Consider the following 13,189-nt stretch of genomic DNA (forward strand, 5'->3'; position numbering starts at 1 on the left):
GTGCGTCTGAGGGCACTGCAAACGTGTGTGCACAGACATGCATTGAGGTAAAATAAAAATAAACAAACATATTTGTAAACAAATACATGGACCTGTGGTTTCCTGGAATTGTAGTGTCTTCGAAGTGAAAATTAGTAGCAATTAGCCACTTTACTTCATACTGGTATGCTTGGTCATCTAAGGAAATTTCAGGAAGCAAATAAAAGTGAGTATATTGTGTGGTGCTGAGAGTCAGGATATGTATATGTTCTTTCCACAGAGCACCACATTGTGTGTGTGTGTGTGTGTGTTGTGTGTACATGTGAGAGTCAGAGTTTGTGGAGAAGAGTGTCATTGAGGGTCAGAATGTATGTTTGCACACATATGTGTATATGTATACTCATATCGCTAAGTATTTGTGCATATGCCAGGTGTTTGTGTTACACCTGTATATTTTATGTTTGTGTCAGAATATATGTATGCATGTTAACAGGGATTCTGTGCTATGTGCCTTTGTTGTTGTTTGTTTTGTTTTTTGGATTTTGTTTTTTGTTTTTCTTTTGAGACAGGGTTTCTCTTGTAGTCCTGGCTTTCCTGGACTCACTTTGTAGACCAGGTTAGCCTCGAGCTCAGAGATCTGCCTGCCTGCCTCTGCCCCCCACCCCCACCCCCAGTGCTGGGTTTAAATGCATGTGCCATTTCTTTTATAGTTCTTTCCTATGCTATACTATTAAACCATTTTGGCTCCGATTTTGGACCAAGATAAGTAAGACTTGAAGAAAAATTTTAATCTAATGAGTCAACTTTTTAACTTAAAACAGTATAATAATCTAATTCTGTGACTTTAATATATTCAGAGGCCATGGACTTTATTGCCTTTTTAGTAAATCAAGTTGATTATGCATAGACTAGGGAGGTTGCTATTTTGATTATTTTGAATGTTTTCTTATTCTCAAATTGACTTTGATTTCAGCCACTTTCTGTCAGAAGTGACACTGCATTTGAAATAGAAACTATTTTTTGTTGCTGTTAGAAGCTTTCACAAGCTATCAGGGTTGAAAGGAAAAACTGTGGCCTCCTGCAGTAGCATGATGGTGATTTGAAATGCACCTTAACAGTCCTAATCAGCCCTTTCTGTAAGCCAGGTTCCAGCTAAGGCATGTCTGTCTGTCTGTCTGTCTGTCTTTCTTTCTCTTTCTTTCTTTCTTTCTTTCTTTCTTTCTTTCTTTCTTTCATTCTTGAAACAGGGTTTCTCTGTGTAGTCCTGGCTGTCCTGGACTCTTTGTAGACCAGGCTGGCCTTGAATTCACAGAGATCCGTCTGCCTCTGCCTCCCTGAATGCTGGGATTACAAGCATGCACCACCACACCAGTTTTTGTTGTTGTTTATTTTGGTTTTTTTTTTTTTTTTTTTTTTTTTTTTTTTTTTTTTTTTTTTTTTTTCTTAAAATGCTTTGGAGTCGTGACAGCTGTCTCCCACATGTCATTTTCATATGTGGCCTTATTTACTCACTCTTTTATGCCCACAGCCATACCTGCCCTGCAGCCCATTGTCCATGACCTCTTTGTGTTAAGAGGAACAAATAAAGCTGATGCAGGCAAAGAGCTTGAAACCCAGAAGGAGGTAGTGGTGTCGATGCTGTTAAGACTCATCCAGTACCACCAGGTGAGAGGACGGTGTAGTGATAGCCACATCATCAACATGGACAGACGGACCATAGCCATGAGGTCCTGTGTGTGCTGATCTGTCTCTGGAACCAACAAAAATGGCAGTGAGAGGAGAAAATACACTATGTTAAGAGCTAGCCCAAAGCCAGGCATGGTAGCACATGCCTTTAATCCCAGCACTCGGGAGTCAAAGGCTGGGGGAATCACTGTGAGTTTGCGGCCAGCCTTGTCTACAAAATGAGTCCGGGACAGCCAAGACTACACAGAGAAACCCTGTCTCAGGGAAAAACTAAAACAAAAAGCTAGCCTAGTCCCAGAAGGCTAGCAGACATGTGACTAACTGCTACAATGTCAGTCAAGATACTAAATATGACAGAAGCTATTTATTCTCAATACAATGTCAGTCAAGATACTAAATATGACAGAAGCTATTTATTCTCAAACACGGTTCAAAGATCAAGTAATTGTCAGTGTTGATCTAAACCATTGACATTTAAAAAAATACTAGAAACATAAATTCTTAAATATATAAATAGTGTATTTATTTACCTCTATTTTAACACACTCGTGTTCTTTTTATTTTGATTATTTCTAGTTTTGTTTCCCTTAAGTTGGAGCATGGATTTTCCCATGTCACTGTTACAAACTTTTGCCAGGTCACAGATATATCTATTTAGAGTGACCAAAATGACCACCAGTAAACTCATGCTTAGCTTTGTATGACTGTTGCAAGTGAGGGCGACTCAAAAATAGATTGCCTTTGCAAAGAGCACTGAGATGAATTTAAAGAACATAGGAATATTAACAATCCCACACAGTGTTTAGTCAAGGGTGTCTGTGAGTTTTCCTACAAACTAATGTAAGTTTCGTTTTTACTTGACTCCTTCTTTCTTCATGAAATGTTATAATGCCATAGAAACAATACTGATGAGGAGTCTTCCTGAGCCCAGCATGGCTCATGCATGCCCTTGGAGCTCACTGCTTTCCTTCTTGGGGTTTTTAGATTGTGTTGTTGTTGTTGTTTTTCCGCTTTACATTCACATGTCACAGGGTAAAGACTGTATAATTGGAAATTAAATCTCTTTGAACCTTAGGGTTACCCAGCTGATCTACGATAAGTATGGGACATGGGAAGGTAGAGGGACCCCGGGCAAAGAGCATTCTGATCTCACCTGAACATTTTTGCAGGTGCTGGAGATGTTCATCCTTGTCCTGCAGCAGTGCCACAAGGAGAATGAGGACAAGTGGAAACGGCTATCTCGGCAGGTCGCAGACATCATCCTGCCCATGTTAGCCAAGCAGCAGGTTTGTCACCAGGGCCCTGGTTTGCCATCATGTATTGTGATTTATTTCAGAATGGACTGAGATGCCTATGAAAGTTGGTTGTGATTATTATATCCTCACAGGTTCTTGCTTTGAAAATTGTTCTTAGTGACGGTCACAGAGAAAGTGGTTTCTTTTATTCCCATTACCCTTTGAGGTTGAAATTACCTTCTCACTTTACAAGTGAGGGAACCAAGGGTCAGAGAGGTTATTGAGGTTTTCCATCCTCACAGAGCTTAAGGGTGATGGGTCTATAGGTGGTTGGCCCAGTTTATGACTTGACTACTGAGTCCTTTCTTATATTTTATTCTGACTCCTATATTCTAGTCACTCAGTTTTTTATTTGACCCTTAGCTTTCTTTATGTTTGTTTATTTGTTTGTTTTTCTTACTACTTACAAAGTAACCTAGAAGTTTTTCATCACTTAGAATTTCTGAATCAGGTAACGTTACTAGTTAATTCAGAAAATAGAGTGATCTGGCTGTGCCTCATCTTGTGGAAACAAACAGCCCAGGCTCCTGGACTTTGTGGCCTCAGAACCCAGGAGCCTGTGTGGTTCTCACCACAGCACCATTACAATAGAAGAGAAGAGTACAGACAGAGCCTGGCTATAGACAGTCCTACCAGAAAGCCTGAGCAGCTGCCAGATGGAGCTCTGCTTTGAATGAAACCCCTATCAGATGGCAAGGCACTGCTTTTGAAATAGTTTCTGTGGAAAGCGCAAAGTGGCCATGTTTCTCCACATTTTGTAAACACTTGTAGGCAAACTCTGTCAGTAATTACTGTCTTCATATGCTGGGCGGTATTGCAGGGACTGTTAGGAAATAGTTCACTGAACAAAATGTATTGAAAAGCCCTGCTCTCCCACCTTAAAGTGAAGCTTTCCTTGAGACAGACAATGGATACCAAGGCAGATAACAAAGGAATACATTATCAAAGTGCATAAAGTATCAGAGGATAGTAGTTATCTATGTCAGAGGAGGGGGGTAGTGTCAGGGGAGGGGATGCATTGTTTTATCAATGACAAACAGACAACCCTCGTGTAGGGGGTGACATTGGAGTAAGCATGAAGGAAGAAACAGGGTGATTTAGCAGGTATCTGTAAGAGAGTGCTTCAGGCAGAGCAGAGAGCAGTTCCAAGTCCCTGAGATTGTAGCAAGGATACAGGGAAAGGATGGATGAGAGGGAAGGGATGGAGACATCTGACTTGAAGCTTTGCTAAGCACTGTTGATGCACTGTCCTGAGAATAGGGTCACTGCTGAGAGTAAACCCACTTTTAATTTTAACTACAAGATAGGGATGGTGGTGATTATGTGCTGTGGAGGTGCAGTGATGATGTGTGTGAGGCAGACGTTTCTATTGGGTTCCACAAACATGTCTGATACTTAATTCCACAGATGCATATCGACTCTCACGAAGCCCTTGGAGTGTTAAATACCTTGTTTGAGATTTTGGCTCCTTCCTCTCTACGTCCTGTGGACATGCTTTTGCGGAGCATGTTCATTACTCCAAGCACAATGGTGAGTCTCACCAGACACTCCCAGATCTGCCCCAGCTCCTGAGGTGGAGCTTACGAGTTTGCATTTTTCAGTTCTCCAACTGAGCCTGAGCTTGCTTCTCTGGGACCACACCTGGAACCAGTGCTGTAGGGACTTTGTGGTGAAGTCATAAATTAGGGTGACTGGCAACCAGGGAAAACATAACCATCTTTCCTTAGCTTTGGCGTATGTGTTTTCTTGTTTTAGGCATCTGTAAGCACTGTGCAGCTGTGGGTCTCTGGAATCCTGGCCATCCTGAGGGTTCTCATTTCCCAGTCAACTGAAGATATCGTTCTGTCTCGTATTCAGGAGCTCGCCTTCTCTCCATATTTAATCTCCTGTCCAGTAGTTAACAGGTTAAGGGATGGAGACAATAATCCAACACTAGGAGAGCGCAGTGAAGGGAAACAAATAAAGAATTTGCCAGAAGACACATTCTCAAGGTATGTTTTCTTTCTGAACCTGTAAACTGACTGTGTTTGTTGGCTGTTCTCACCGTGTCTCAGCAGCATCAGCCAACAGTAACTGCTGGTCTTGTGAATCTGAGTTCACTCGCCTAGCTTTATGTTTTTCTTTTTTCTTTATTTTATTTATTTATTTATTTATTTATTTATTTATTTATTTATTTATTTATATTTTTAAGAGACAGGGTTTCTCTGTGTAGCCATGGCTGTCCTGGATTCATTCTATAGACCAGGCTGGCCTCAAACTCACAGCAATACGCCTGCCTCTGCCTCCCAAGTGCTGGGATTAAAGGGGTGCGCCACCATGCCTGGCTGATTTATTTACTTTTATTAAATGTGTATGAGCATTTTGCCTGTGTGTAAGTAAGTGTACCAAGTGTGTGTCTCATGCCCGTGGAGGCCAGAAGGCATTGAATGCCCTGGAACTGCAGTTTCAGACAGTTGGAAGCTGCCGTGTGTGTTCTGGGAACTGAACCTGGGTCCTCTGCCAGAGCAGTTAGTTCTCTTGAACCCTGATTTTTATTCTTACCTACCTCACCAATGGCCTTTTTTACACACGTTTCTTTTCTTTTTTTTTTAAGATTTATTTATTTATTTATTATGTATACATTGCTCTGCCTGCTTGTACCCCTGCAGGCCAGAAGAGGGCATCAGATCACATTATAGATGGTTGTGAGCCACCATGTGGTTGCTGGGAATTGAACTCAGGACCTCTGGCAGAGCAGTCAGTGCTCTTAACCGCTGAGCCATCTCTCCAGCCCTTTACATACATTTCTTAAGGCTCTGTCTCATTCTAGTTCTGTCCTTGAGACAGACTTGGCAAGAGTGGCTCACCATGGTCAAGCAGGCATGGCCTGCCCTTCATGCCGTGCAGTGAGGGGTGAATTGCCTGTACAGTGGTTCAAAACTTGGGGTAAGCCACTGAAAATCAGCCCTGTACTTCTTTTCAGCATGTGCTGCTTTAAGAACCTTTCTCATTGCCGAAATGAACAGCATCTACCAGATACCTGCAGGGTCAACTCATGTGCTCCCGCCACATGGTGTGGGAGTACCTCAAGGCAGTCATAGTGCTTACTGCATCACCCACTTGTCAGCGCTTTGCATGGAGAAGTGTCTGCCCATTTCTGGAGCATTCACTATGTTAGAGCTGTGCTACAGACATGCTCCTTAGGGCCACCCATCTTTTCAGGGGGAGACACTGGGGTATCTTGTAAACTGCCACACTGCCTTTTTTTTTTTTTTTTAAGATTTATTTATTTATCAGATGCTGGGAATTGAACTCAGGACCTCTGGAGCAGCAGTCAGTGCCCTTAACCTCTGAGCCATCTCTTCAGCCCCCCACACTGCCTTTTTGTTTGCAGGTTCAACTGCCAGCCCGTTACTCTCCTTCTGCTAAGTTGAAGGAGTGGCTAAAATTGATGTTACACTAAATTCCTATGGCGAATAACAGCTTGTATTTATGTAACGTTCACATAGCCAATAAGGCTTTAAAAAAAAATACTGCTTGTCATTTTGTCTTGCTGGGCTTTGAAGATGATAGGATTACCATTTCACATTTAAGGAAGGTGATAGAGGGAGAAGCAGTGACTGGTCCTCAGTGATGGTCTGAAATATTTCACATTCACTTTGTTTAGTGTGTGCCCTTGTGTTTTCTTATTTTATAGAAACTAATGGTCTTTATCTCACACTTGTGCTTGACGCAAGCTCACTGACAGTGACTAATCGGCTGTTCTTTGCTCCATTTCTTGGAAGGTTTCTTTTACAACTGGTTGGTATTCTTTTAGAAGACATTGTTACAAAACAGCTCAAAGTGGAAATGAGTGAACAGCAGCATACGTTCTACTGCCAAGAGCTAGGCACACTGCTCATGTGTCTGATTCACATCTTCAAATCTGGTGAGTGCGGTTAGACTTGATAGTATTTCGTGTTCCCTGTCCCCAGCAGTGCCTTCTTCCTACAGAAGCTATTCTCCACATTCCCTGTGCCATGTGTGACCATGTTGATGATAGGAGTGAACCTGATACCATATGGTCCAGCAATTACCTGATCGGCAAATACCTGAAAGAATAAGTAACAGAGTACTTGGAAGATAGCCGTATGCTAGTCTTCATAACAGCATTCATTGCATAGCTAAGAAGAAGCAACTGGGCTGGAGAGATGGCTCAGAGGTTAAGAGCACTGACTACTCTTTCAGGGGTCCTGAGTTCAATTCCAAGCAACCACATGGTGGCTCACAGCCATCTGTAATGTGATCTGATGCCCTCTTCTGGCATGCAGGTGTACATGCAGGCAGAGCACTGTATACATAATAAAAGTAAATAAATCTTTTAAAAAAAAAGAAGAAGAAGAAGAAGCAACTCTGGCTTCTGTTGGTTAGGGGGGAAGGGGGGTGGTTGATAAGCCAAGCTTATACATAGGGTATAGGGTATATGTCTACACATGGAATATTTTTCAGCCTGAGAAAATAAAATAATTCTGACATAAGAAACAACATGGGGTACTGGAAAGATAGCTTAGCAGTTAAGAGTATTTGCTATTCCTGTGGAGGACCCACCTTGGCTTCCCAGTATATCGTAGAGGCTCACAATCATGTGTAACTCCAGTTCCAGGGGGTCTGATGCCCTCTTCTAGACTCCACCAGCACCAGGCATGCACAGAGTGCACATACATGCATGCAGGTAAAACACTCAATAGACATAAAGTTAAAAGGAAGGCCAACATAGGTGACCCTTGAAGACATTGTGATAAACAAAATAAGCTAGACACAAAAAGAGAGACATGTGTTTCCTTTATATGAGATCCTCTGAGTACTCCGACTCTAGAGACAGAAACCAGGATGGTAGTTGCAGTGGCTTCAGGAAAGGGATTTAATGACTATAAAGTTTGTTTTACAAGGTGAAAAAATTTATAAATAGATGTGGTGATGTTGCATAACATAAATGCATTTAATACCAAAGCTGTATGTTCAGAAATTATCAAGGTGGTAAATTTTATATCATATGTATTTTACCACAATAAAAAATAATTGGAAGCCAGTAAGGTGCCCTGGTAGATACAGGTGTTTGTAACCAACGTGGACAGCCTGAGTGTGGTCCCACTGGAAGAAGTTGCCTTGGTGTACAGGCTTTGCCCTAGTGCCAGCAGGTTGCATAAGAATGTCTATTTCTCTCATTTTGTGTGACACTAGGTGGCAGAACGTGTTTGGGTATTTGGTTGGTCTCAGGATAGGATTGAAGTATATCAGCTATACATTTATAAAGATATGTTTAGTTCTCTTGATGATTGTTCTTGTAGCCCCTTGTGTTTCTGTCTCTTGAGTCTCAGCCAGCCAGAGTTGTAGGGTACCATTCCGTCTGCTGGCCGCTGCTCAGTTCTTTGTCCTTTCAGCTGTGGCCTGAATCCTTCCCCTCTGTGTCGGCTGGCTCTTTCTGGCCACCTGTGTTCAGGCTTCCACAGCAGCTGGTCTGGGGCTCCTGAAGAATGCAGCAATCAACAAAGGGGCAAAAGTGGGATGACCTATTAAATAGTTTAGTGTCTGCCGCTGCTTAGAAAAGGTAGAGTTTGGGCCGGGGAAGAACCATACTCAGAGAAGTGCTTGCAATGCCAAGTATGAGGACCTGAGTTTGGAGTCCCAGCACCCGGGTAAAAAGCGAGGCACAGCGTCTATGCTTCTGGCAGACAGCTGGACTATCCAGGTCTGTAGGGCTGCTGGCAGCCAGGACATCTAATCAGTGAGCTCCAGGTTCAGTGAGAGATCTTGTCTCAAAAAATAAGGTGGAGAAGCAATATTGACCCCATATCAACCTCTGACTTCAACACATATGTACCCAGGTACACACATGCACTCATTCATCTACATGATCACATGCGCACACACAAAGTCACAATTCTTTGTTTTGCTTTCTTTTTCGAGACTGGGTTTCCCTGTGTAGCCTTGGATATCCTGGACTCACTTTGTAGACCAGTCTAGCCTCGAACTCACAGAGATCCACCTGCCTCTGCCTCCCAAGTGCTGGGATTAAAGGTGTGCACCACCACAAGCGGTGCAAAGTCATAATTATCTAAGTGCAAAGTGTGGGAAAGGACTACAGCAGTCTTGGTTTCCTGGTACTGGACCAGCGTGAACATCAGGAGCATTCCCCAGAATCTGTTTTACTTATTTTTCTTTGGTTCTAGGAATGTTCCGGAGAATCACAGCAGCTGCCACTAGACTGTTCACCAGTGATGGCTGTGAAGGCAGCTTCTATACGCTAGAGAACCTGAATGCACGGGTGCGATCCATGGTGCCCACGCACCCAGCCCTGGTACTGCTCTGGTGTCAGATCTTGCTGCTCATCAATCACACTGACCACCGATGGTGGGCAGAGGTGCAGCAGACACCCAAGTAGGTGCACAGCTCCCAGGGCCGGGCACCAGCCCAGTGTTTGGCCTGAGGCTTGGTTGCTATGAGGGCATTTTTATTTTCCATTCTTTATGAAGCTTTGTAAAACTCTGTCTGCATATTAATCTTTCTTTCATGGGTACTGTTTTGTAGGGAAATGTGGTCTGGCATGGACATTCAAACTAAACAGCTGCTTTTTCACTGTGATTTTCTTTGGCAAGCTCTTTGACACTATTCCGTCGTTTGGGCTATGCTTGTCAGGCTCAGTCCCTCCTGCTACGTCCTACGGCTTTCATTGGTTCCACAGCCAGACATGTTGCAATGTCTTAACTTTGTTATGATTAAATGTGTTCTGAGTATTCTTAGATAATGAAGTAATTATTTAGCAAGTTTCGAAACTGATTGGAAGTATTTTATTAATTTATTTTTATTATTCAGATAGACTGTTTCTGGTTGTTGGTGGCCCTCTTTTCTGCAAAGTTTTTAGGCTTAAACCTCAGTGCCCAGGTACTCATTCACTCAGAAGTCTGAGCATGTTTGGAAGTAAAAGTTGTGAGCCCTGATGAGTCAGTCCTTAATGTAGTTTCTGGGCCGCTTATGAACCCATGTTGAACAAAACTTCTTAAGGAAGAGTATAGATGAGCTTAACCAGGGCCTCCCATGGAGACCCAACTTTTACATCCCTGTATAGGGCATTATTGATCGTCTACTATGTGCTCCTTATAATGATATCTGCAAAGGAAACAAATATTTCTGCCTCAATGTGTGATCGCTTGGGGAGGCACCCACAATATCATTTGAAATGCTCAGAGGATCTCTTGGGCCTGTCACATTAACTGATCATCGTGAGAGGTAGTAGACAGGAAGCCAGTTAACTAGCTTTCTGTTTCTTCTGTGTACATGTAAATCTGCCATGTAGCTGCTTAAAACATTGCACTGCAAGAAAATTGCTCTGGGATAGGAATTTCCAAACCTCTGCTGCTACCAGTGTTGCTGGTCCTCAGATGCTCTGAGCCCAGAGGCGTCTCAGCAACACCAGTGTTCATTCCTTTCTTTCTTTTGCATTTTTCCTGGTTTTTTTTTTTTTCTATTAAAAAAAATGTTTTTAATTGAAATAGAATCACATCACTTCCCTGCTTCCAGCTACCCTTCTTCCATACCCCCTGTATAACCCCATTCTCACATTGATAGTCTCTTTTTTATTACATTTGTTACATATAACATATTATATATTATTTATGTATATGTATGTATGTGTATGTACAAGTATATATAAATACAACTTGCTGTTTCTGATTGTGTTATTTGTGTATATATGGATTCAGGGTTGGCTGCTCTGCATTGGGCAGCCAATAATAGGGCTCATCCCTGGGAGAGGCTAATTCTCTTCTCTCAGAAGTTATTAGCTACTTATAGTTTTTTGTCTAGGGATGCAATCCTGTGATATTTCCCCCATCCATATTAATATACCTGTGGATACTGCCTTTGTTGTAATCTTGCTTATGGATCCATTTCTCTCCTAGACAGCTTCACAGCCAACTTTCTGGTATTCTGTCTCTTATAATCTTTCTGCCTCCTCTTCCATTATGTTGCCTGAGCTACAGATGCGGGAGCTGTGATGTAGATGGATCCTTGGGCTGGACTCCCACACAATCCATTGATCTATGTATTTTGTCCAGTTGTGGTTTTCTATGATTGTCTCCATCTACTATAAAGAGAATTTTCTTTGATGAGCATGGTAGCTACAAATTGAAGCTCAGAGAAGGGAATGGTGGAGTGTATCTTTAATCTCACTCTTCAGGAGGCAGAAGCGGGTGGACATCAGTGAGTTCAAGGCCAGCCTGCTCTACATGGCAAGTTCCAGGCCAGCCAGGGATTCACAGTGAGAACTTGTCTTAAGAAGAAAAAACAAAAACTGGTGGCTCTGACCATAGCAAGATGGTTCAGTAGGTAAAGGTATTTGCTGCTAAGTCTGATAACTTTAGTTCAGTCCCACATGGTAGAAAGAGTTGATTCCCATATGTGTCCTCTGAGATCCACAGGCACACTGTGCTGCACAAACGGATACTTTGTTTAAAGGCTTAAAAAACCAAAAGGAATTAGGGCCCTGAGAACTTTGATTGTAGTAGGTTCCCAGGAGAGCCTAGTGGATACCCAAGCCTGAGTTGTGCTAACTCTGAATGAGCCAAGAAAACATGAGGAAGGTAGGAATGGCTCCAACCTACTCTAAACCATAGTTCTCAGCAACATCTGCCCACCCCATTGGTGTAAAATAGTGTTGAAGATTAAAAACCATACTAAGCTTTGTTCAAGAGGAAACAGGATTTGACCTTAGCTGATGATGGAGGCCAGTGCTCACCAAGGTGCTCATTAGACATGCTGAAACATCTGTGTCTTAGAAGAAAAGTGTTAGGTTCATAGAAGAAAACAAATAGTACATGTGAATTGACTTTAGGCTCTGAGTGTGCTCTGGATCAGGACTGTAAGACTGCTAGGATGATCATTATTGTGTAGTTGTAAGTGGGAGGATTAGCCTGCTGTGCGTACTGTCTTTATAGCTGTGAACGGTGTTTTTAGTGAAATGTGCTCTAGAATCATTCTTCCATGTTGCAGCCAAAGAAGTGTGTGTGTGCAAGCATTCAGACTGTGCGGTAAAGTTTCGTGTGAATGCATAATGTATGTCCAGGTAGAATACGTATCATGTACTGAGTTTACATGTGCAAAGTGTGTACATGAACTCAAAGGTGACAAATATTAATAGTTGAATGTAGGCAAAAGTCAGGGGCTATTTGTTGATTTCAACTTTTCTGTTTGGCATTTTCTACTAAAAGAGGAAAAGATGATGGAAGAATCAGCATTTAGAGGCAGCTCTTAGGAGGAGGCTTGCTATAAAGGGACTTAGAGTTATGAAAAATGGGGTCACAGTTTCTTCTCATTTTTATTTCTCTTTCTCTCTCTCTCTTCCTCTCTCTCTCTCTCTCTCTCTCTCTCTCTCTCTCTCTCTCTCTCTCTCTCTCTCTCTCTCTCTGTGTGTGTGTGTGTGTGTGTGTGTGTGTGTGTGTGTGTGTGTGTGTGTGTCCATCCATGTCTATGTGTGAATGTACCTTAACCCACCTGGGGAGGTCACAGGACAACTTTCCACTATGGAATCTAGGAATTGAATTCAGGCTTGTGCAACAAGTGCTTTTACTTGCTAAGCCATCTTGCCAGCTCATTAGGGGATTTCCTTGAGTTGGTGAGTGTGGGATTTGGGCACAAACATTGGTTATATTGTAGTAGTTATTAGTAGTTTGTCACAGTTGAAATTATTGTTTCCTCCCTCCCTCCCTTTCTGTCTTTCTTTCTTTCTTATATGTGTTGGTGTTTTCCATATATATGTCTGTCTGTATGAGGGTGAGACAACAACAGACAGTTGTTGGCTGCAATGTGGGTGCTGGGAATTGAACCTGGGTCCTCTGGAAGAACAGCCAGTGCTCTTAACCACTGAGCGATTTCTCCAGCTCCAAAATTACTGTTTCTCATTCCCCCTCCCATTTATTAAAATGAGAATGCCATCCCTTTTAGGTTCTTAGTGCAGTATTCTTCAGAGGCGTCTACCTTGCTTTTCTTCATTTGGCTAGATCTCAGGATCTGCTTTTAGGTGGCTTCTGCTCCTCAGTGGCAAGTGGCATGGCCATAATTGAGTATTATTTGTGTGATGATTAATATCTGTCTCCTCTTTTTATGTTTGCTGTTCTAATCAGGACCATTTCACATTCAAACCATAACAGTGTCTCCTGCTAATTATTTAATTGCAAATTCCACCTATTATCTTTTAGAAGTTCTGTGCTCTACAT

The 13,189-nt window shown here is 42.3% G+C and overlaps 1 protein-coding gene across 1 annotated transcript in view; it reads left to right on the forward strand.

Annotated features, from left to right (window-relative positions):
• Htt (huntingtin) overlaps nt 1-13,189 on the forward strand; it is a 153,563-nt gene that overhangs the window by 102,687 nt on the left and 37,687 nt on the right. The window contains exons 36-41 of the mRNA XM_051165062.1: nt 1,508-1,644; nt 2,835-2,951; nt 4,368-4,490; nt 4,716-4,951; nt 6,725-6,867; nt 9,149-9,356. Coding sequence (XP_051021019.1) covers nt 1,508-1,644; nt 2,835-2,951; nt 4,368-4,490; nt 4,716-4,951; nt 6,725-6,867; nt 9,149-9,356 — 964 coding nt within the window. The remainder of the gene's footprint in view (nt 1-1,507; nt 1,645-2,834; nt 2,952-4,367; nt 4,491-4,715; nt 4,952-6,724; nt 6,868-9,148; nt 9,357-13,189) is intronic.

Source organism: Acomys russatus, chromosome 22, assembly GCF_903995435.1.
Source record: "Acomys russatus chromosome 22, mAcoRus1.1, whole genome shotgun sequence".
Classification (NCBI taxonomy): domain Eukaryota; kingdom Metazoa; phylum Chordata; class Mammalia; order Rodentia; family Muridae; genus Acomys; species Acomys russatus.